Raw genomic sequence first — 23,293 nt, 5'->3', positions numbered from 1 at the left:
CATATAACTTAGTTGAAGAGAAACAGGCATCTGTCCTAAGTAAAAAGAGCAGGTTTAACTAAATCACTGCCAAATAATTTTTTTTTTTTTAATTCTACAAAGTATAAGGCTGGGCGCAGTGGCTCAAGCCTGTAATCCCAGCACTTTGGGAGGCCGAGGTGGGCGGATCACCTGAGGTCAGGAGTTCCAGACCAGCCTGACCAATATGGTGAAACTCTGTCTCTACTAAACATACAAAAATTAGCCGGGCATGGTGGCAGGTGCCTGTAGTCCCAGCTACTCAGGAGGCTGAGGCAGGAGAATCGCTTGAACCCAGGAGGCAGAGGTTGCAGTGAGCTGAGATCGTGCCACTGTACTCCAGCCTGGGTGACAGAGCAAGACTCTGTCTCAAAAAATAAAATAAAATAAAATAAAATTCTACAAATTTTATATTCAGTATTAAAAATTTTTATATTCAGTATAAAAAACTGAATAATATGCACTTAAAACCTCCTCTCAAATAGTCTTTCTTTTCATGCTTAAAATAAAAGCTTAAAGCATAAACTTCCACTGCAAATTGAAAGAGTTATCCCCAAGTAAGTTACCTATTTAGTTCCTTAGGTTTTCTACACATGAAAAAACATTTGTTTATGTGGAAGTTGTAACAATTATTTGTGTAAGACATTATTAATGTATTTTTCATAATGGGATTTTTAAGTACAAAGATAAATATAAATATTATCAAAATCACAGAGTTTTAGAGATTCCTATGTTCTACCTATGGGAAGGGCTCCATTCAGATTACTAGAATACTTTTTAAAATCTGACCTTCTATAATCAGAATAGGTCTTTGAATACTACTGATTTAAATGCTTAATTTATCTCACTAGGTAATATCAACATAAAATTCAAAAGACTTCAGGCTATAGAAGATCTTTTTTTTAAAAAAAAAAACAAAACTGTCCTCTTTTCCATTAGGCTTAGAGTCTTATTTAAGTTAAATAAGAATCTTTAATCGCCTATGAAAAAAGTCTGTAATAGTAAATTGTATCTGAATATAAGAGAATCATATATTTATTATAAAGTGCTTAATACATGATGTACCATTTGATTGAGAACAATCTCATTATGTGCACACTATAAATTTTTCTCATAAATCTGTCACTAAAATATTGCAATTTTATCATCTGCAAATTTTAGAAGCAAATCATAGAGGAAAATAACAATGATTTTGGACAGTGTTGGGAGAATGTAATTACCAGTTTAAATAGGTAGCTGTTTTTATTCACTGGGTGATTAGAGTTTGTTTTGTCCTTTTACAGTTTTTAAAGCAAGTAGGACTGTATCTGATTCCACTTACATTAAACCTGATGTTAAGAGTGCATAATCAAACATTTAGGAGACAAAATTATGAGCCATATGGAGGATAGAGGAATTGCTCAGGGTAGGCACTGATTCCAGACTTTTATTGTAACTACCTGTATGACCTTGGGTCAGGTATTTCACTGTTGTGGGCAGACGCCCCATCTTTAAAATGTGGAGGTTTGACTACATGTACTCGAAGTCACCTTCAATTCTTAACTCTGTGATTTAAATTCTGGTTTAGTCATGATGTAATATGAATAATAAACAGAATAATGGATTTCGATTTTGAATTTTGATTTCAAGAATACTTACAGGTAAGGCTGGTGTTCCTGGGGGTCCTGTATCTCCCTAAAATAGATGAAAGAAAAGCTACAATTACCACTAGTCCCTTTTTGCACATTATTTATAAATTTCTAGGTGGATAGAAGCAATATATAGAGATAAATCTTAAAGAATAGAAAAACAGAATTTCATCCTGATAAAAGTCTCTGCATAAAGAAAATATATCATGTCCCTTTTAGCTTTCATGATATAAAAATCACCTTGTATACTCTATGCTTTTTGCAACAGCAGGACTTGTTTTGAAAGCTAAAATAATCTAATTTTCTATTCTTTTGTCTACTAATCCAAAATTAGAAATAATATATTTTCAAGTATGTTTACTTGCCAATGAAGCAGCTGGGAAGTGTCACGGCGATAGATAATTTGTCTGACAAAGTTAGTATGAAGATCAGCAGAAATAATAAGTGGATCTCCCCATTTCATGCCTCCCAGCTGCAAGAAGTAGTCCCATGGCCTCTTCTAAAGCTCTGCTGAATTGGCATTGCATTTGCCATCAACTGTAAGAGGCTTTGCCTATATTTATGTATTTCTGAACGCTAAAATTGCTTTGCTGATCTATGTGAATACAAATTTCCAGGTGGATATATCAACAAACTATTCAACATCTTTAAAAAATGGTTCGTCTAAAAGTTCACTATTTTCCAATTTCTATGTCACCTTCATGCTTTACTTTCCCAGGAACTTTATTTATTTCATAAGAACTCTCAAACATTAAAGACCATACATCCTTTCCATGGTTCTTATTTAGCTGCACGTTATGGAGGTCCTGTACTATATAGCATGGGGTACCAGGGTGCTGTAGTCTCACATTGAGTATCTTTAGGACTTTCTCTTTTCTCAACCAATATAGCCACCTCAGAAGTTAAAACTTAGCATTGTGTATTCATTGTTTTTTGGAACAATTGAATTAAAATAGCCAACAGTTGCTAAGGAACACTGATGTGGCTTAAATCAGTCACTGGGGACTCATTTGCAGGATCACCCTTAACACAGAGAGAAATATTGAAGATAGACAAGGATTTCTAAATGTGCTAAAAATGGAGAACAAAATGCATTGCAAAACACATATACATACAATTTTCATCAAATTGGGATCACCCAACTAATTTATTCAAAACAACCCTTGCTTTTTCCTATTTCTTAATTTCTTTTTCAAGATCATTGCCAACATGTCATTATGAAATAACTTATTTTATGAGAAAAAGTGGCAGAAAATGGAATAGTTAAATTAAGACTGAGGTACAAAATTGGCTTCTTTCCAAAAGCCACTTGCCTCACCATTATGGCAGCAGCTCAGTGTTATTGGCAAAGTTTTCCAATACAAGTCACACTTACTAATTTGATGACTGAATACCTCATGCTGTTAAGCAAGGGCGAGAAAAGGGAAATCTTATAAATACAAGTTAATATCAACTAGCAATTGTGCATTTAGTCTTTTCAAACTAATTAAATGAACAAAAAGGCTGTTCTTATTCAGATGCTATTAAGGTAACAGCCTTTGGTTAATTTTAAAATGCTTTTAGGAGATAAACAGTATCAATGAGAAGTCACTGCATAGGTTGTCAGAGTTTTCTTAAAGAAAGGTTGGGCTTGGCTGGGTAAACACAATACCTTTTCTCCTTTTGGGCCAGGTGGACCACGAGGACCCAAGCCACCTTTCAAACCCTGTAGAAAGAATATAATGAATACACAGTTCACAGAAAGCTTTAATTTCTAACAAGTCATTAGTAACAAAATAAATCATAATTTACTGAACTTCCAAATCCCATTCTTCCTTTTGTAGTATAGAGAGAAATAGAGACAACTGGCACTAAAATGATAAGCAACATCTGTGCTGTGGTGGGCACAGTTACATTAAATCAGCACGAGTCCTCAATACTGCATATTTGTGCAACTTTGCTTCCTGCTAAAATTACATTAATTCACCATCTGGGAGAATATCATTTAGATCTATATGAGCTTTTAAGTATCCACTTTGGATTAAATTTGTGGATGTTGTAAATACCTCTGATTTAGCATTGATTTGGCCTTTGTTAAGCCTGCCAAAAAAATTCAAGAGTAAAATCAAAAACATTTTTATGTCTCTATCAAGAAATCTAATTGTGAGGGGAAAAGGAATGAAGGATGTATTCTTTTGCTATCATACAACTGGAGCTAAAATGTAATCTCTTGCCTGTTTTAAAGTATGTTTTTGTTCTCTAATTCCTTTTTACTTGGATTTATAAAGATGTCAAATGAAACTATATATGACATATACAGAATATCAGATAAATATTTTCATAAGTCCTCTAGACTGTTGGATGTTTTAATGGGTATTTAGTTGATCTGACTAAGCAATGACAGCTTTTGAGACTACCACAATAGATTGTACCAGAGGAGATCAGCTCTACAGCTGCATGAATTCACAGTGTACATAGAAAGTTAGATAGACACATCCTGACTACGTGGTAAATAGAAAAAAAAAATCTTCTTTTTTCCTTTGTTTAACACACTGGATGAAGGAAGAACAATAATAGAAGAAAGAAGTATTCTGAAGCCACACAACGCACAGTAAGTCTAAGTGTCTACTGTTCCTAGCTGAAAGACCCAGCATTACTGCCCTGACATTTCGTAGTGAATAAATAATGCCAAATGCCATCACCTGTACTCAACATAGACACTAGTGATGAAGTGAAAGAAACAAAAGAAAATTAGATATTTAAAATAATCCTGTTGCAGACAGTGTGTGAAAACTGTAGTATTATACTTTAAGAAAAACATTTTTAATGGATGAAAACAATATCGAATTGGCCAAAAAAACTTCTAGTTGCATAAATGCCTTCATGTATAAAACTCATAGTTATTATTTTTTCCATCATTACCTTGGAATATTTATAGAAAAAGAATGAGTGAAAAATTAAATGATGTTTGAGATGTGATACAGTATTGTCTTATTATTTACAATATCCATTTCTTCCCAAATCAAGCAACGCATACTCTATTTATGTTTCCAGAGTAGAACTTGGAAACAGAATATTGTAAACACTTGAGGGAAGAAATTTGCCATTTCTGTGAATAGATTTATTATTAATTCACTTGTTCTTTCATTTATTTATTCAATAAACATTTATTATATACCTTGTGTGAAGTTGCTTCTGGCCTTTAGACCTGTACTGGTAGCCACAGCCACATGTAGCTTTCGAACTCTTGAAATGTGACTACTCTGAATTGAGGTGTACTGTGAGTATAAAACACTGTTAGATTTATAATATTTAGTATAAGAAAAAAATGTAAAATATCTCACTAATAATTTTTAAATTATTATATGCTTAAATGATAATAGTTGGATATATTGCATTAAATAAAATATATTATTAAAAGTATTTTCTCCTGTCCCCTTTTACTTTTCTTAATTTGGCTACTAGAAAAAAATAATATATTTGCCTTCATCTTGAATTTGTAGCTCTTATTATATTTCTATTGATTAGTACGACTTTAGACATACAGAAAAGAACAAGAAATTAATGAAGATTCTCTCCATCACCAAACTTTAGTCATGGTTCTCTGAGCCCTCTTCTCAACTAGGCCTGGACCATGGCCCCCATCCTGTCTTTGGTCTTCCCAGCTCAGTTATAGCAAGAATCTTGCAAAGTATGTTTAGAGAGAATCTCTCACCCTTAAAATCTGTTCTCCATTCCTTACTTTTGAGCAGATCAAGTTCTTCATCCTCTAACTTGATGTCTAAGTCTTTGGCCTGTCTTCAGCAAGAATCTTCTTAGATCAGTTTGGTAAGAATCACCCCACCCTTGATGTCTCCTCTTAGTAATTTTCTATCCAGTGACATCCCTCCCTCTACTCATTGGCTATAAATCCCCACCTGTCCTTGTTGTAGTTAGAGTTGAACCTGATCAGTCTCCCTTATTGCAATTCCCCTATTGCGATAGTCTGGAATAAAATGTCTTCCTTATCGCTTTTTAAAAACAAGTGTCAATGATTGTTTTCTTTAACTAGGTGAAGGTTCCTGTCCTCAAGGAACTCATGTAATAAGAGGTGAGTGGCTGACAATAAACAGGTCAACAGGCTGAATGTAATAAAAGTGAAAGAGGAGAGAGTTGCTACTTCAGGTGGGGTGTCAGAAATGCTCCTTGTGTGGTGGTGACATTTGTTGTTTCAGCAGGATCCTAGCAAAGATATGGAATCATTCTGTGTCCATCAAAAGATGAATGGATAAAGAAAAGGTGCCATATATACACAACGGAGTACTATTCAGCCATAAGAAAACAAAATCCTGTCATTTGCAGCAACATAGATGGAACTGAAAGTCATTATATTAAGTGAAGTAAGCCAGGCACAAAAAGACAAATATTCCATGTTCTTTCTTACATGTGGGAGCACAAAAAATTTGAACACATGGAGGTAGAAAGTGTAAAAATAGATAACAAAGACTGGAAAGGGTGAGTGAGGGGGAGACGGAGGATGAAAAGAAGTGGATAAAAAGATACAAGCATACAGTAAGGTAGAAGGAATAAATTCAATGTTTGATAGCAGAGTAGGATGAGCATACCTTTAAAAAATGTATTGCACTTGGAAAATGGACAACCTAAACACCCTGACTTGATCACTATGTATTATACACGTGTAAAAAAAATTCTCATGTACCTCATGAATTTGCTCAAATAAAAAAAAAAAGGATCCAGCCATGCAATGATCTGTGTGGGGGCAGAGGGAAAAAGAAGCACAGAGGTCACCAAGATAAAAGGAGTGTCATGAGCACACAGGTAAGGAGTAGGGGATTAAGTCAAAGTTTGCCAGGGGTTATGGTACATAAGTAATTGCAGGCCATGATGAGGAAGATGGGTTTTGTTCTACATGCAATGGGAAGCCACTTAAGTGTTTTAAGCAGGAAAATGACATGATGTGAATATGTTTACAAAAATCCCCACAAACTACTTTGGCAGCAACATGGAACACAGATTATGGGCAGCAAGAGTGGGAGCAGAAAAGGGGCTATGACAGCTTTTCCAGGAAAGAGAGCAGGATGGCTGGGACAGGCTTGTGCCAGTGGATATGATGGGAAGTAGTCAGAGTTGGCACATGCTGGAAGCAAGACTGGCAGATATGCCAGAAGTGGAGAAGAAGAAGAAAAGTCTCCAGGCTGAGTTGCATTTGACTTAAGTAACTGGCTAGGAAGTTATGCCATTCACTGAGTAGAGAAATTTATTAAAAAGAGGTTTTCTCTTCTTGCTTGTGTAAAACTATGCAGAGAAAAGACAAACATGAAAAAAGAAATGACTGATAAAAATCTTGAGTATCCATTTACTCAACAAATATTATTGAACGTCTGCAAACATGTAAGACTAAATTATATACTCCTTATAAATGTGTAAGTGTGAAACATAATTTTTAAGAACGGAAGGAAATGTTAGGTACAACATTTAGAAAAATGGTTAACTCTGGAGTGGAGGACAGTATATAGTGAACCACACAGGGAGATTCCAAGTGGAGGATGACGTCTTAGTTCTCACATTGAGTTCTGGGTACACTGGGGTCCTCATTATAACTATGATTTATAACCATCATATATGTTATATATATTATTTTGTAGGTATAAAATAATACATTAAAAAATTTAAAGATTAATTCCAACAAATTAATCCCAGTTGTAATTTCTAGGGAAGCAATGTATTGGTTGTTGAATCAGGTAACTCTCCCTGGTTCAGTCAACTATGGGCAGGGAGGAGGAGAAGGGATGATGTAGCCAATTACAAGTTGATGTGAATATTGTGTATTATCACTGAAGTATATAGCAGGTATGACAAAAGCATTTCTCACAGATGCCTAATTCTACTGGAGGTGTCCAAGACTTCACAGATGTGGATTTCAGCAGAGTCAGAAGAGGAATGGCCTTTTATGTATAATCATGGGTAAGTTGGGTAAGCTTTCCTATAAAATAGGTATAATAAGTAATAGTTTTCTTGAAGGGTTGTTCTGAGAATCATATGTTGTAGAGACATTTAGCACACGGTAGGCACTTAATAAATGTTGTTTTTACTTTTCAAGTTCAAGTTTAAGGGATAACTGATAGTTCTTTCTTGTTCAGCTTTATACCAGTTTGATGGATATGTAACAACTGTGCTTTAACTCACATAGGATAAAATGCAATTGAGAAGTACTGCATTTGTCAAGCTTCTACTTTTATGACCATTAAAGTAGGCCCATGTAACTCACGTCTTCCTGTGACAAAGTACAATGTTGTTAAGGCCATGGCATTGTAATAGCCTCTGAGAAACACATCAGTAATGCTTTTCTCAAATGCAGTTTTTCTCCTTGTGTCACACTGGTGCTCCTATCAATGGTTATTGAGTGCTAGGGAGAAAGGACACAGCACTCACCATAGGCATAAAGAGCCAAATGGAACAGGCTCTGAATTAAATATTGAGTAAGATGGGTATCTGTTATGAAGGTTTTCAATCAAATTCATGTACATAAAGATTCTCAAAAGCACAGTAGTTGATTCTACATGTAATGTGGAGGCAGAAACTGTTATCTAAAGGCAAGACAAAAGCTGAAGAGCAGTATTATAACTAGAATTATAAAAGCAGGTAGACTATAAAATCCATTTTTGTTGGAGTACCTAGTACTACTCATGGGATATCACATCTTTAAAATTCAGAAGATAATATAAAAATATTATTTGTTAAAAATTTTTAACCCATCAATTAATTCTTTTCACAAGCTTTCAATGACTTAATGTTATTCCCTAGCAATGTCAACAGCTGTTGCCAGCCGTTATCTCTGGTTTTGTGATTTCAATATTTTTGTATTCTCTAGTACAGATTGCATTGGTATAAGGAGATTAACATGATTATTTTAGAAACATCAGATGCTGTAATTCTAATAAGGGATATTTAAAAGACCATAATATAGATTCAGAAAAAGAGACAACTCAACAATTAAGTCTACTTTTCTAAGATTGTATAACCCCACAGAAACAAATAAATTAAAAAATGTACCTATTAGAGCTAAATGTGTTTTATTTAACTCGGTTTCCAATAATAGTGAATGTTTATACGGTTCTTGCTCTATGTTGGACACTGTTCTAAAGGCTTTCTGTATGACAGTCCCTTTAATCTTCACAAAAAAATCCATTAGGTAATTTTGGGGCACAGAGAGTGATAACCCCAAAGTGTGGTGCTTTGGCATGCTGAGTACTTTTGAATTAAAAGGAATTGAAAAGCCTTAGAAGCTGCCTCAGATCCAAGAACTTTCTAACCTTCTCTTGTTTCTCCTCCAACCCCTCCTCAAGTACAAGGAGGAGCTCTCTCTGGAAGTTTCTTTATCAGACTGAGAAATCTTCTTCCAAAAAAAGCAATTGTCTTAAAACCCCCTTCCTAGGGATCTAACAGAATAACCAGGAAAGTTAATCTCTGGAGAAGAGAATAAACTAAAAGTTGTCACCATGCCCAGACAGACTCTTAGTCTATTCTTCTGAGGGCAGCTCTGAGAGATTACCTGGGAGTCTTTATGTGCAAAACAAGACAACTTTTGTTCACAGTGCAGGTCCAGCCTTCACCTTTCTGTAACTTGTCCACAAACTATTGTTAGCTCTTGGTCCCATTCAATTCAAAAAATAGTTTACTACCTCTCAAAATTGCCTACATTTCTCCATCTCCTTCTTTCCTATAAAGAGGGTTCTATTTAAGCTTCAACCATCTGGCCTTTCTTTGAGTCCTGTATTTTTTATGGCTCCCACTGTATGCACGTTAATATATTTGTATGCCTTTTCTCCTGTTAATCTGTCCATTGTCAGTTCATTTCAGCAGACTGAACCCCTCAGAGGGGAAGGGAAAATTATCTTTTCCGCTACAGTAAGTACTATTGAAATTATCATTCCGTGGTGCAAATAAGGAAACTGAGGCACAGAGAGGATATTGAAATTATCATTCCATGGTGCAAATAAAGAAACTGAGGCACAGAGAGGCTAAGTAATTTACCAAGTAGTACGTCAGCTAGTTAGTGGCAGAGCTGGGATTTGAACCCAGATAGTCTGGCTTTAAAGATCACAATTACAACTTTATGTTATTCCCTCTCAAGTCTATTTTAAGATACCTTTGTTAAATATATCTTGTATTAGGCCACATCAAAATTATTTAATTATACACTAGATTGTGTGTAAAGACAAGGTCATATATTTTCAAGGTTAAATTTTCTAGCAATTCAAATTTTTGAAAATTTTAATATATGTTTTGTATACATTATTTAAACTAGAATGGACATATGAGCATGCACTTGTTTAGTAATACCACAGACATCAAACAAAAGTTTAGGCATGCACACACATACAAACACACACACACATACACAGTTAAGATACACTTAGAAAAATATCAGCACATTTTTTGTTGTCCCAATGACTAGGGGCTGCTACTGGCATTTAGATTAGGTTGGTGAGCTTCAAGGACGCTAAACATTCTGCTCTTGCAAGACAGTCTGACTTGAAAAACAATTGTCTTGCCAAAATGCCAGCAGTGCCACATTGAGAAAGACTGAATTGCTACATACTACCCTTTAAATTAAAGTTTACACTTTCCAAAGTGAGCTGGCCCATTTTGTGAGAAAGCTGGCACAAAATAAGTTATTATAAGATACATTGACATTAAGATACATATATAATATGCAACAATAAAGACTATTAAAAAGGCTGTGGAATTCATTTAGTAGAAATATTAAAGCATTCCAATATACTCTGACTTAGAAAGTAGCTGGAGTCACCTGGCCCATTGAGTTTATTTACCATACATTCTAAGATAATATCTCTGAAGTTATAATTTCCATCATTGGCTTGACTTTAATTCAAATCAAAGTAGCCATTATAATACCTTCCAATTTCTAAGAATGTATACCTGGGCTTATTGAAAGTCAGAGTGAACTGTCATAAATGCTGAATTACTTTAGTTTGCAGAGTCCATTTTTTTAGCACTGAAAACTAAGCAGTGATGTGTGGCAGGATTTACTGGGAAAATCAGACTTTTCAGCCAAATATTTAGAGTTAAAGGCCAATTTTAGTATTTCAAAAAAGAAAGTTGCTTAATTTCTGAAGCCTTTAATTTCTTGCTTCTGAAAATAGGAATACTATCACTCCCCACTCTACTAGCCAATTAAGCTGGGTGAGGGTCAAATTTCAAATTCCTTGTGAAAATAGTTTATGAACTATAACACAATATTAACACTCCCCCCATCTCCAACAGTGTAATAACCAAGCAGTTGATTCTTTACTTCTAGTGATAGTAGAGGGGAAAGAGGAGAACTCTTACTACTTTTTGTTATTTCTCCTTAGTCATGACTCCTGAATATCTTCGGCAAAATTAAGGAGAAAAAAATAACATGATCTACTTATTAACTAAGTAACCAAGTGAGAAAAGTTAATGTGCTTTGTCATGCTTTATGGTTGTACTTAATGAGCTACATCAGACAATAACGGTGCTAAAGGAATGACCTCCTGTTATTGGGGCATGTGAAGGACTCTTCCAAGACTCCTCAAAGGGATAAACATTCACACTGCTCACTAGGCCCTTGGGATCTCTCAGTAAGTTAGTGTTACTCAGATTTGGAACTCACACAGTGGCTGACAGAGAGTATGGGAATATAGCAGGCCCTCAAATATATGCAAGTATCAGTTGATTAATTTAAAAGCCCAATAACCTTACTTTCAGACAATGTAAGAAAAATTTTCAAATCTTGAAATTAATGTGAATATATTTCAGGTTCCAACCTCTCAAATATCTTTCCAGTTTTATTCAAATATTTCAAAAAATCCTTTCTCTATTTCAATTCCAATATTACTTTTATGCACTTGTAATACACTCTGTTTTGCTCCTCTGTCTCAGAGAGCCCACATACATGTAGTTTGGTTATTTTTTGCAACACTGTAATTAATCTCTTTCAACACTCCTACATTTCTCACAAGTTAGTATCCTTCTCACACAGAATGGTCAACATGGGCTATTTTTGAGTTTTCAACTCCAGTCAAGTGCCAAATCATATGTATTTTACCTCTTTAGCATCATTCTCTGTATCTTCCCTTCCACATCTGTTATTCTAGCTTAGACTCTAATTACTTATATTTTACTCTGTCATAATATTAATAACTGCTCAGTTTTTCAAACTAACATTCAGCAAATAGTTATTTGGAACTTACCCCAAACATGTGCTAAGTACTTGGATTCCAACACATGGTCTTCACTTTCATGGAGAGTGTAATAGAAAGAACAGAAAACACAGGCAAAGGCCCAAATTCTATTCCTTTCAGAATCCACTGTGAAAGGAATTTTCATTTAAACAAAGCGTGGGCCACATCTCCCCTTTGTTATGAGGAGGAAGGACAAGCATCCTCACATCCAGTACTTTCTATGCTCTGGCTTCATCTCTTCCTGTTTGGTTTTTCTCACTGTGCCTTACATGTAGCAGGCACTCAATAAACCTGAGTGAATGCTTCAAGCCTCATCAGGCTTTTCAAGTTTATAATCTTAATAACTCTTTGCATAAAATCATAGCACATAATAGCGATAGGGGCTTTAGAATCTATCCCAAGTCCGCCGGGCACGGTGGCTCACGCCTGTAATCCCAGCACTTTGGGAGGCCGAGGCGGGCGGATCACGAGGTCAGGAGATCCAGACTATCCTGGCTAACACGGTGAAAGCCCGTCTCTACTAAAAATACAAAAAAATTAGCCAGGCCTAGTGGTGGGCACCTGTAGTCCCAGCTACTAGGGAGGCAGAGGCAGGAGAATAGCGTGAACACAGGAGGCAGAGCTTGCAGTGAGCCGAGATCATGCCACTGCACTCCAGCCTGGGGGAAAGAGCAAGACTCCGTCTCAAAAAAAAAAAAAGAATCTATCCCAAGTCCATCACTTTACAGACTCTGAGAAGTGATCTGCTCTTCTGTGACAGAACTGGAAGACAAACTGGGCCCTGTCTTTCTACTCCAGAACTCATCCCACTTCACCATGTGCCTCCAATGACAGGAGTAAGAGGTGAGTCAGTTACTCTATTTAAACATGTGTGACATTCAGTGTCCTGATGTATTACAGGTGGTAAAGAAGATACAGAGACTTTCATAGCTACAAGCCATTGGGGCTAGTGCCTATTCTCTGGTGTAGAAAAATTACTTCAAAGGGAGAGAAATAAGAATGACAGTGAAACAACTATTATTTTAGTTAACATACATAAAAACATTAACTACTATTACTACTAGGATCTTTCTTTTTTGGGAGACTCCACACACACACACACACACACACACACACACACACACACACACACACACACACGACTTTCTCCACAGGCCGGAAAGGTTGGTCTTCAGCCTCTCTTCCACTGTAATGATCTCCTGCATACAAAATGGGTTTCTGAACACTTCTAGGCATTAGGGAGCTAGATATAGTCTCCTAGTTTTTCCTTATTCTTTTATAAGTCATGTGGCCCTTCAGGTCCTTTCTAAAACATATTTATGTAAGTGAGAAAAGGAAGCCAAGGGAAAAACTAATTCTTATTTTGGACACTTCCCCTACCAGTGCAGATAACATATCTATAGTAAATGGTGAGTAAATGTAAATAAAATTACATTTCAGAGTGAAACCCACATTTGGGCCATCCTTCAAATTTTATCCTAAAATCTGGAGTGCAATTCAGGGAGGATAACCATCCTGAGGGGAAGGGGAGAAGATGACCGGGGTCCAAGGATATCACAGGCGATGTTATCCCTGAGGCTGCGGAACTGGTGCCATGGAGGGAAGCAATATGGATTTAGTTTCCCTTCACTTCGCCCTTTCTTCCCATCACTGAAAGCCTATCAATACAGACGCCATCTGTAGACTAGATGGAGATTTGGACTGAGATGAAAAGTGAACCACTGATAAGAGCACAAGCCATGGCAGAAGATATGTAAGACGAAAAAAGACAGAAAAGGAAGACTAGAAAATTTGCAAGTAAGAAACATCAAGGAGAAAGGCCTGTTAAGGCTAAGCACAGGTGGAAGATATATAAAGCCAATGAAATGAAACTAAAAACACGGGGCCTCTACTGAGCCATGTGAAAGAACACCATGATTCTTAATTTTGTTGGATCATGGCTGGCTGGCTCTGCCAAAAATAGGTAAATCTTAATAGCATTAAAAAGCATATCTTAGTGGTAAAATGTAAACAGAGTATCAGAAAAAAGAGTTAGGCTTACATTTTCTCCATTAAGGCCAGCCAGACCTGGATCTCCTTTTTCTCCTTGTTCACCCTAAAAAGAAACAATTTATACAATGAAAAATCTTATATCTGAAAACCTTTGCTAGCAAAAAATAAAGTTATGTTGGTTGGGTATTTATAACAATATGATTACTTTGCTAAACCCTTGAAAGTCACATTTATTAAAAAACTCTCCTGAGTTGTAAAACCAAAAAGTTTAAAAGTTCAAAGAAAAGCTGCAGCTGGGTGCAGTGGTTAACACCTGTAATCCTAACACTTTGGGAGGCCGAGGCCGATGGGTCAATTGAGGTCAGGATTTCGAGACCAGCCTGACCAACATGGTGAAACCTGTCTCTACTAAAAATACAAAAAAATTAGCCAGGCATGGTGGCACGTGCCTGTAGTCCCAGCTACTCAGGAGGCTGATGCAGAAGAATTGCTTGAACCTGGGAGGCGGAGGTTGCAGTGAGCCAAGATCACGCCATTGCACTCCAGCCTGGGTAAGAGAGCGAGACTCCACCTCAAAAAAAAAAAAAAAAGCTGCATAAAAATGATTAAACCATAAAAATGGAACAAGAATATTTTCTTCTATAAACAACAAAGAACTTTCTGCAAGGTGATTTGGATTGACAATATATACCAAGGATCTCAAATCCGTTCATTTGGGCCAGTGATTTCACTTCTAAAAATGTATACTAATGAAATAATCAGAGATAAAATAATCAGAAATGAAAAAATCAGAGACGAAAAATTTTAGGCACGAATATGTAGAGTGTAATGCTATTTATAGTAGTAAAAAAAGAGAAGCATCCTAACTGTCCAATAATAGGAAACTGATTAATGATATAGAGACAATGAATGGATTATGATGTAGCCATTAAAATCACATTTGTGAATTTTATTTTATAGTAGAGAAAAATGTTCATGATATAAAAAGCAAGATATAGTTAATAAATAGACAAACCCAGTGGATAAATGTTAACCAATATATATTTCTATTAAAGTTACAAATGTTCAAAATGGTCACTAATACCACTGTGGATGATACATACCCATAATGACACATAATTTTGTTTTCTTGCCACCTGAAAAGTGTATACTTTTATTGGCCCACCCTGCATACAGTATAATTCAGTTTTTGAAAATGTCTCTCTACCTACCTGCACACTACCTACCAGCTGTCTACCTACCTACCTGCACACCATCTACCCATAGGTCTTAGAAACAACACTGTGAGAAAACAAATCAAAGTAATAAAAGTGGTTAATTTATGCATTGTGATTACAGATGATTTTTTTTCTTCACTTTACTCCTGTTTAAAAAATTTTTTTTCTAGTGATAAACACGTATTAGCTGTACAACCAGTAAGGTGTTTAAAAATAAAATAATATGTATAGAAAGTACTCAACCAAGTGTATCCCTCTGCATATGTCTGTGTGTGTGTCTGTGAAGTTAGTAGCAGTAATCTTTGCCTTATTCTCTTCTTTATATTTTCTGTTATTCTTCCTTCATTTTTCCTACAATGAACATTATCATTTTTATTTGCAAAAAAGTAAAGAAAAGCAAGCACCTGATATTAATAGATAATACATTACAGAAATACCTTTGCACACTCTCAATTGTCTGAGGACATGTATTATTACTGTATGGAAAGCATAGGAAATGAAGTAAAAAATAACGTAATCACTGGGACATAAGAAACACATACAATATACAAAACAAACAAAACTGTGTACAGACACAACCAGTAAAAATAGGTTTAAGTTAAAATAAAGCTGAGGATTTTAAGCTAAAAATGGAAGGGTAAGGAATTACTCTATAGAATTGTGCTGTCCGATACAGTAGCCACTAGCCACATGTGGCTACTAAAATTAAAAATAAATTAAATTAAATGTAAAATTCAGTTCCTCAGTTGCCCTAGCTACATTTCAAGTGCTCAACCATGCCTACTATATTGGACTGTGCAGATCAGAACATTTCCATCATCACGGTAAATTCCATCCATTGGACATTGCTGTTGTAGAGGATGTCAAATATGACAGGAAGCAAAATAAGAATTAAAAGGCTCACAAATACACAGAAGAAAATGTCTTTCTAATAAGGGGATCAGAAACAATAAAGTGTTAATATTAATACAAAATATGTTCAGGATAAGTTATTAGAGTGAATAGAAATTTTTGACACAGAAGACACATATAATTCCACAGATATCAACATTAACTTCCAGAATGTAACTAAAAATGGATATAGTCTTTATGCAAAAGTAATGATTCTCATAGATGGAAAGAATAAGCAACTCTACATATTAAAGAGATGTGTGCCTACAAGGAAATCTGCAAGCTTGACAGTGGTAATAAAAGCTAAATAAAAATAATATAGAGAACAGAGTTAATATTCTGATGAAGTTTATGCTGCATAGCAAGAGAATAACAGACGTGGCAGAAGATTAAAGAAGAAACATACTGCTTAAAATTGATTCCTAGCAAAAATCCGCAATGGATTTTAAAAAGCATACTTTTTAACATATAAAAATAAGTTACTGTAATGAAATAAGATTCATTAAAAATTTATTTGATTTATTGTTGTCATTTTTATAAAACACTCATTCAATATTTATTATGTGCTCAAACCAGGGATATCCAACAATACAATGTATCTGGATTTCCATAAAGTAGGAGTCAATGTCTCTTAAAACACACTTCAGGGTAAAGAATAGAATACAGGTAAAGAATAAAAATATAGGCTGGATAATATTACTATTGGTATATAACTGGCAGAAAAATGGTATTCAATGAATATCTATCTTCTATACATTTATCTATTGACCTATCAACTATGCATCCATCCATCTATCATCTCTTAAGGTCCCTTAATCTCAGTACTATTGACAATTCTTTGTTGTGGGGGCAGTCCTGTACATTGTAGGATGGTTAGCATCATCCTTGCTCTCTGCTCACTAAAGGCCAGTAGCCAGCCTCTCCCCTAGTTCTGGAAAATAAAAAATGTCTACAGACATTGCCAAATGTTCCTAGAGGGCAAAATCACCTCTGATTGAGAACCACTGATATATAGCATGAATATATATGTAACAGATTTATGATATAAAATCCTATAACAGATCAAAGCAATATGCTGTAATAAACAAATTGAAATTTATTAGGAACAAATGTGCAATCCTGCATTTAAGTTAATTCTGGATTGATTCGAAAACCAACTTAAAAATAAAAATATTAAAGGACCAGAAGAAAATATAGGTGAACTTAGATAAAAGCTCATGGTGAGTAAGGCATCTCCAAGCATGAAACCATAAAAAGAAATTCATAAGAGAAAAATATATATATCTGACAAAATATTATGAACCTGTAAGGCAAAAATACTATCAACTGAATTAAAAGACAAATAACAAATTGGGGGAAAATATCATGCAGTGGTTTAATAGTTAACATCAATATGCAAAGATATTGTGTGTTGCATTGCAATATATTCATAAGAAAAATAATAATAGTCCAATTGGTAGTTGAGCAAAGGACACATCAGGCAATTTACCACAAGAAATTCTAGATGGCAATTAATAATATTTTAACTAGTATTAATTAATCAGACTATATACTGGGACTAGAAGAACTCTAAAGCTTTCCCATATAAAATTCTATCACTTTTGAAAGAAAAGCAATAGGAGTTCTATATCTGGAAGGAAATATGTATCTATATCTATGTATTCACAAGTGTTGCATATTTAATAAATTCCAAACAATAGAAAATTGACAATAGTAACCAGCTGTTCCTTTTTTCTCCACTGAGAAGAAAATAAGCGAAAACAAAACTGCAGTATTAAAGATTTAAGCTAGAATTAAAGAAAACTTATTTGACATCAGAGGTTGTAGAGAGTAGAAGGCATTTAGATTGTTTCTTGTGTTTGAATAAGTTGAAAAGCAGAAAAGATTTAAAAACAAAGCCAACAGTACATCTGTGGTGATTTCTTTACAAATAAAATAAATCATTCTAGTCTAATAAAAACTTCAATGAAATCCTAACCAAAGGAAAAAGAATGCACGGGAATTAGATTACATTTATGATTTTCCCAATAGCCATTCTATGATAAAACTAATTTCAAAAAGTACCAGAATTTAATATTCTTCCAAACAAAACTGCAATGTCTTGTCATATGAAATATTATATTCTTAAGTAGTGAACTTACTGGTTCAAGTTAAGTAGTGAACTTGAATATAATATTCAAAAATATTATATATAAAATTTGAATTAGTCCATTATCCATAATACAGGTAGTTATTAACATTGCTAATCTTTCAATAGATAATAGCAATAATATAATAGCTTTTATTCTCTATATCTTACTACAGGCCAGGCCCTGTGCTAAGCACCTTACATAATAAGGACTTTTAATTCCAGCAGTAACCACACAAAGTGGGTAATCTCATCCCCATTTACAGATGATAAATCAATAGCTCAGAGGATATAAATAACTTCCATACAATCAAATAACTCCATCTATTATCCTAAGTTATTTCCTCAATTACTTTGACTGCATAGGGACTTTTGTAAACTGGTTCAATTTCATCTTCTACCATATGCCCCTAGGACTACTTCAGTTTTTAGCTGAAGCTGGTGGTAGAAAATTCCTGTGGAGTTTTGGATGCTGTCAATATTTCACCTCAAGCCCAATCCTCCCCATTACTTTTCATTTTCTGCCTCTGGGATTTTTCTGAAGCCAGAGAGTTTGTTCAGCTCTGGCAAGGTATCCTGGAAAAATGGGGATAGTTAATGCTTCTAGAAATAATTCTCCAGCAAAGGGTGACAGGAATTAGTGGATTAATGTGTCAACTTTCTGTTCTACAGAGGGATAATTTCCAGGCACATTCTACAGGCTTCCTCAGAGGGTTTCCAGTAGGACTCAGCTGCAGTTACCCACAATGATATGTAGCTCAAAACACGCACCCTTTAATTAGCTTTCCCTTGTTTCCTGACTTATTTTCCCCATTCCCTCACTCCTGTATCTTGAGCTCCCTCTCAAATCAACTAGCTGTCCTCAAGTCATTGTCTTGGACCTTGTTTCAGGGGAATGCAAGTGAAGACAATGTCTATCAGCCCCCAATGCCTTCACATTTGTCCATCCATGATCTGTCATCCAAATGTTTTTTTACCACCACTCTAAACACCCTTGCTCTACTAGCTTTCTGATGGAGCCAACTCCAGTGAATCAAACTGTCCACCTCTTGTTCCTAGAGAAAAAATATACAATTGGGTAGACTGGTATTATTATAAATTCATGATCACTAATCTAATTCTAGGTCCTTAAAGAGTGCCATTCCCCTCAAATCCTTGGTATTATGACTTCTGCTTTAAAAACCTTGCTTTCTACCAAGAAAAAAGAAGCCATCATACAAGCCTTTCCCTGATGCCATGAAATCTACAAATTCACTTATTTTAAAACCATTCTTTACTCTTCTACATGGAAGAATTGTTCCTTACTGTTTAATGGTAATCTTTCAACCTGTGTTTTCAATCCTATCTTTTTCTGCTCCCTCATGGAATTAATGATTAAAATTATGGCCCTCTTCTGAATCTTCAGCCTTTTCCCCCTCACTTCTTTCTAACCACACTGAAACATGCTGTTGAATCTTCCGTTAAAACAAAATCTCGCACTTCTATCTCCTGTCATTTCCAGCTTCACCTGGAAGGAAATCCTTCCTTTTTCAGATAAACTTCTTGAGCCAGGCTCCCAATACTCCTGTTTGCATTCATTACTCCCACTCACTCCACAGTTCATTCCAGATTGACTTGTACCTTATTTGGTCCCCAAAAACTGCTCATGCCAAGGTCTTGGGTGACCACCATCAGACACCTTTTAGTCTTTTTCTTCCTTAACCTATCTGAAGCATTTGATATCTTTATGACAAGCCCCCTCCTAGAAATACTTACTTGCTGTGATACTATATTTCCTTCATTTTTATTCTAACTCTGTAGGTGCATTTACTCATTTTCATTTTTGCTAGATCCTCTAAGTGTTGCTGCTCCACAGGGATCTGTCCCAGCTTCTTATGTTTTCCCTTTCAACAAACTTTCCCTAGATGTTTTCTCTACTTTTACAGCTACAACGATCATCTATATGCTAATGAGTCTCATGTTCCTACTTCCAGCATAGATATCTTTTTTATTGTTTAGCTAAGAGTTTTATTAAGGTATGATTTACTTGCCAGAATACTGATACACTGTACATGTAGGGTGCAATAGTTTTAGTAAATTTATATAGGTCTGCAACCATCACCACAACCTAAGATTAAAATACTTCCATTACCTAAAAAAGTTTCCTTGTGCCCATTTGTAGTCAACTGCTTCTCACTCTTGCAGTCCCAGAAAACTACTGACATAGTTTTTGTCTCTATAGTTTTGCTTTTTTCTAGAAATTTCATATAAATAGAATTATACAATATTCAGCCTTTTTTGTCTAGCTTAATTGATTCAACATCATGCTTTTGAGTTTACCCATGTTGCATGGCTAAGTAGTTTGTTTCTTTTTAAGTAGTATCATTTATATGGGTACAGCATATTTTATTTATTAATTCACCAGTTTCTTATTTTTAGATATTCTAAATAATGCTGCTATGAACAATAAAATAAACATCTTTTTGTGGACATGGATTTTACTTTTCTTACGTAAATACACAGGAGTTTAATTGCTAGGTCATAATAGGTAAGTATGTGTTTAACTTTCTAGGAAATTCCCAAACCAGTTTCCAAAGTGCCATTTTACATTCCCATCAGCAGTGTATTAGGGTTCCTGATTTCTACATATTCTCACCAGTTTTGTCAATCTTTTTGATTATAGCCATTTTAGTAGATGTATAGTATTTCATTGTGGCTTTAATTTGCATTTTCTTAATGATTAATGATCATTTCCTCTGCTTGTTAGACATTCACATATCTTCTTTGAAGAATCATCTATTTAAATCTTTTTTCCATTTTTAGTTTGCCTTCTTATTTGTGAGTTGTAAAAGTTCTTTATGTATTATTGATACGAGTCATTTATCAGATATATAATTTGCAAATACTTGCTCCTAGAATATGGTTTGGTTATTTTATTCTTGAAATAATATTTTTAAATTAAAAAAAATTTAACAGCTTTATTGAGGTGTAATCAGCGTACAATAATTTTCACATATTTAACGTACACAAATTTGATAAGTTTTGACACACGCAAACAGCCATGAAACTATCATAACAATTAAAATAACAAACATTTCCATGTTTGTTTTGTTTTGTTTTGATTTTCCTAATGACTAATCATGTTGAACAACTTTTCATGAGTTTATTTGAAATTCATATATCTTTTGTGTGGAGTGCTATTACAATCATACTCATTTTAAAAATTGGATTGTTTGTTTAGAGCTATTTACATATTCTGGATAAAAGTCATTTTATCATATATGTAATTTGAAAATATTTCTCCCATGGTGTGCTTTGTCTTTTTATTCTCCTGGCAGTGTCTTTCAAAGAAGAAATATTTTTAACTATTTCTTTCATTGATTGACCTTTTAGTGTCATAGATAAAAACCTATGCCTAACATAAAGTCACAAAGTATTTATTCTGTATTTTCTTCTAAAAAATTTACAGTTTTGGTTTTTACATTTATTTCTATTACCTATTTTAAGTAAGTTTTCTATAATGTGGGAGGTATGGGTTGAAGTTCTTGACTTTCTTTTTCTTGAACATGCAAATCCAACCATATAAAAGGGTTGTTGAAAAAAGCTATTTATTATCAGCTAAGTTATTTTTGTACCCCTGTTGAAAGCCATTTGTCTAGATATATGTGGGTTTACATTTTGACCCTATTATTTCCCATTTGTCTATTTGTCTATCTTTAAGCTGATGCCACACTTCCTTGATTATCATTATGATAAATGTTGAAATCAGGTAATATTAGTCCTTCAGTTTTGTTATTTTTTTAAAAATCATTTTGGCTATACCAGATCATTTGCATTTCCACATGATGGCTAGAAAAATTTGTTGCATTTGCAAAAATGCTTCAGATTTTCATTGAGTTTCCTTGAATCTATAGATCAATATCTAAAGAACTGTCACCTTAATAATACTGGGTCTTCCAATCCACAAATCATCTCTACATTTATTTAGGTCTTCTTGAATTGCTTTTAGCAATGTTTTTTAGTCATCCATGTACAGGTCATCACCATAAATAAAATAGTTTTCAAAATTTCATTTTTTTGATTGATTGTTGCTTGTATACGGAAATCAAATAAAAATTTGTATATTCAGCTTGATTCCTGCAACCTTGCTAAACTTGCTAATTAATTGTAATCTTTTATTGTAGATTCTTCAGGATTTTTTACATATAAGATTATACCATCTAAGAATAAAGATGGGCTTTCTTCTTCTCTTCCATTTTATATGTCTTTAATGGCTTTTTCCTGCAGCATTACACTGGCTAGAACCTCCAGTATAATATTGAATGTAAATGAGCATAGTGGATATTCTTGTATTGATTCTGATCTTAGAGTTCAGTCTTTCACCATTAAGTGAAAGATAATGCTCACAATTTTTGTTTTCACAAATCCCTCTTACCAGAGTGACGAATTGCTCTTCTATTCTTAATTTGTTGAATGGGTATTGAATTTTGAAAAAACATTTTGTCCTGAATTCATTGAGGTAATCATACTGGTTTTGTTATTTACTAATATGGTGCATGACATCAACAAATTTTCAAATGTTAAACCACTCTTTCAAGGTTTATAATTGTTTCTATATGTTATTGGATTCAGTTTGCTAATATTTGTTAAGTGGTTTTTTGTGTATATGTGTGTGTGTGTGCATCTGTGTTTATGAGAGATATTGGCCTATGGACTTTTCTGAGGTCTTTGACTTGCAGTATCAGAGTAATATTGGCCTCATAAAATGAAGTAGGAAGAGTTCCCTCCTTTTTGATTTTTGAAAAAATTATGTGTAGGATTGGTCTCATTTCAAATAAAGATTGAAGACATCTGACAGAATTAAAGACATCTGAATCTAAGCTTTTTTTATAGCAAGATTTTAACTATTACAATGTATACAACTGAAATAGGACTATACAATTCTTCTATTTGTTCTTGAGTCAGTTTTGGTAATTTTTGACTTTCTAAGAATTTGTACATTTTATCTGTATTATAGAATTTATTAGCCTAAACTCATTGATAATATTCCTTTGTAAGCCTTTTAGTTTCTGTAGGGTCTGTAGTGGTGTCCCCTCCCTCATTGTAGTTACTGGTAATTTTTTCTTTCCTTTTTTTCCTGATCAGTCTGGCTAGAAGTTCACCAATTTTGTTGATCTTTTCAAAGAACCAACTTTTGATGGTATTACTTTTCTGTATTGTTCTTCTAGTTAT

General features: G+C 34.4%; 1 protein-coding gene across 1 annotated transcript in view; it reads right to left on the bottom strand.

Annotated features, from left to right (window-relative positions):
• Positions 1-23,293, bottom strand: part of COL19A1 (collagen type XIX alpha 1 chain) — a 339,117-nt gene that overhangs the window by 172,201 nt on the left and 143,623 nt on the right. The window contains exons 11-13 of the mRNA XM_054557680.2: positions 13,896-13,949; positions 3,298-3,351; positions 1,657-1,692 (exon numbers count right to left, since the gene is read on the bottom strand). Coding sequence (XP_054413655.2) covers positions 1,657-1,692; positions 3,298-3,351; positions 13,896-13,949 — 144 coding nt within the window. The remainder of the gene's footprint in view (positions 1-1,656; positions 1,693-3,297; positions 3,352-13,895; positions 13,950-23,293) is intronic.

This window comes from Pongo abelii, chromosome 5, assembly GCF_028885655.2.
Source record: "Pongo abelii isolate AG06213 chromosome 5, NHGRI_mPonAbe1-v2.0_pri, whole genome shotgun sequence".
In the NCBI taxonomy this organism is placed as follows: domain Eukaryota; kingdom Metazoa; phylum Chordata; class Mammalia; order Primates; family Hominidae; genus Pongo; species Pongo abelii.
This window is presented reverse-complemented; position numbering and strand designations above follow the sequence as displayed.